Raw genomic sequence first — 1,481 nt, forward strand, 5'->3', positions numbered from 1 at the left:
GCGCGTGCCCGCCTCCGGAGGAGCCGCTTGGCAGGAGGGCGGAGGGATGGGACACGTCCCCGCAGCAGAGCAGTGGCCTGAGCAGCGCGTGATGCTCACCGGGACAGGACGGCAGCGCCACGTCCAGCGCAGACCCGGCCGTGGTGTCCCAGGGTGGATGCTGCCATGCCCCTGCGCGCTCTTTGAAGGCTACTTGTCCTCGGATAAGTGATCTCACAGGGTGCTGTGGGAGTCCAGAAGACCACGGGTGGGCTCCAGGGTTCCCTCTGTGGAGAGGGATGGATCTTCCCGCTGGGGTCACGGGAGCATCCCTTTCTCCTGAGGCCACAGCAGACAGCGGTTTCCCTGAGTTCCTGCTGCGTGCGGCAGCCCGTGGGGACGGCGACCGTCCCGGGGTCCCCACGCGGGAGGCAGTGTCTGGGCAGGTCTGGGACGTCTCACATGCAGCACTGCGCGAGCTGTGCTGTCTGCACGTCCCGCCTTCGCTCCCTGCAGCGAGGTCTGCCGGCGGCACTGGGGGTGGGGAGGGGGGACCCCGGACCCCTGGTGCAGGGGCAGAGCAGGGGGACGACGCCCCACTGCCGGCTGTATGCGGGGTTATTTCTGTGGAAGACCTGTGGGTACTTGGATGATAAAACACCCATGTTTCTGCAGTCTGAGAGTGCCACATCAGGCTGTGTCTGCGAATCTGAGCCGCCTTCTGGCACCACAGCAAACTATATTTTAAACTGTCTCCATGTCTCAATGTTTTGTGTTTGTTCTTTTTGTTTATCTGGCTTTAATAAGAGATAAAAACAATGTCCGCCTTTGTATTTAGCTCCCTGCAAACCGTCAGCCTGTGCGCTGTGATTTTCTGAAGGGTTTTCTGGGAAAATGTCATTAAGATGAATGTTATTTCACATTTCACTGTTTCTGACTTTACAAATCTGAAGCTTTGGAGGGAGTGGGAATAGGGGCGAGCAGCCGGAGTTCAGACGGGCGCTTTCCTCTCCCTGCAGAGCTCTGCTCTTCCCTTTCCCGTCTCTCACTTCGCCGGAGCTTTGTGGCAGCTCATAGCGAAAGCAGAGCTGTGCCTGCCCTCCCTGCCCGGCTGGAAATCCCACGCTGGTCCTCGCAGAGCAGCGATGACAAATGCATGGCTGTGTTCGTGGGCGCTCGGGGAGATGTAAAAACCGTGTCCGCTCGTCGTGATGCTCACGTGGTGATTTGTTGGTTTGATTCCTCAGGTCGCGAGCTGGCAAGCACAACCCTCCCAGGATACCCTCCGCACGTCCCGCCTGCCGGACAGGGCAGCTACTCCGCTCCGGCGCTGACAGGAATGGTGCCTGGTGAGTCTTCAAACGGGGAGGGAAAAAAAAAAAATTAAAAGAAGGGAAAAAGACAGCATTTCAGGAGGAAAGCGTGGCGCTCCGTGGATGCTCTGCGCTGAGGCAAGCGCGAGGCAGAGAGAGCAGCGCTGGAGGGGAAGGGGAGGTGAGAGC

The 1,481-nt window shown here is 59.2% G+C and overlaps 1 protein-coding gene across 1 annotated transcript in view; it reads left to right on the forward strand.

Annotated features, from left to right (window-relative positions):
- The window catches only part of PAX5 (paired box 5), a gene marked incomplete at its 5' end in the record, with an annotated part of 206,804 nt that overhangs the window by 94,698 nt on the left and 110,625 nt on the right, over nucleotides 1-1,481 (forward strand). Inside the window, one exon of the mRNA XM_009890328.1 lies at nucleotides 1,227-1,328. Coding sequence (XP_009888630.1) covers nucleotides 1,227-1,328 — 102 coding nt within the window. The remainder of the gene's footprint in view (nucleotides 1-1,226; nucleotides 1,329-1,481) is intronic.

The sequence above is a fragment of the Charadrius vociferus genome, unplaced genomic scaffold (assembly GCF_000708025.1).
Source record: "Charadrius vociferus isolate BGI_N301 unplaced genomic scaffold, ASM70802v2 scaffold1608, whole genome shotgun sequence".
NCBI classification, from domain to species: Eukaryota; Metazoa; Chordata; class Aves; order Charadriiformes; family Charadriidae; genus Charadrius; species Charadrius vociferus.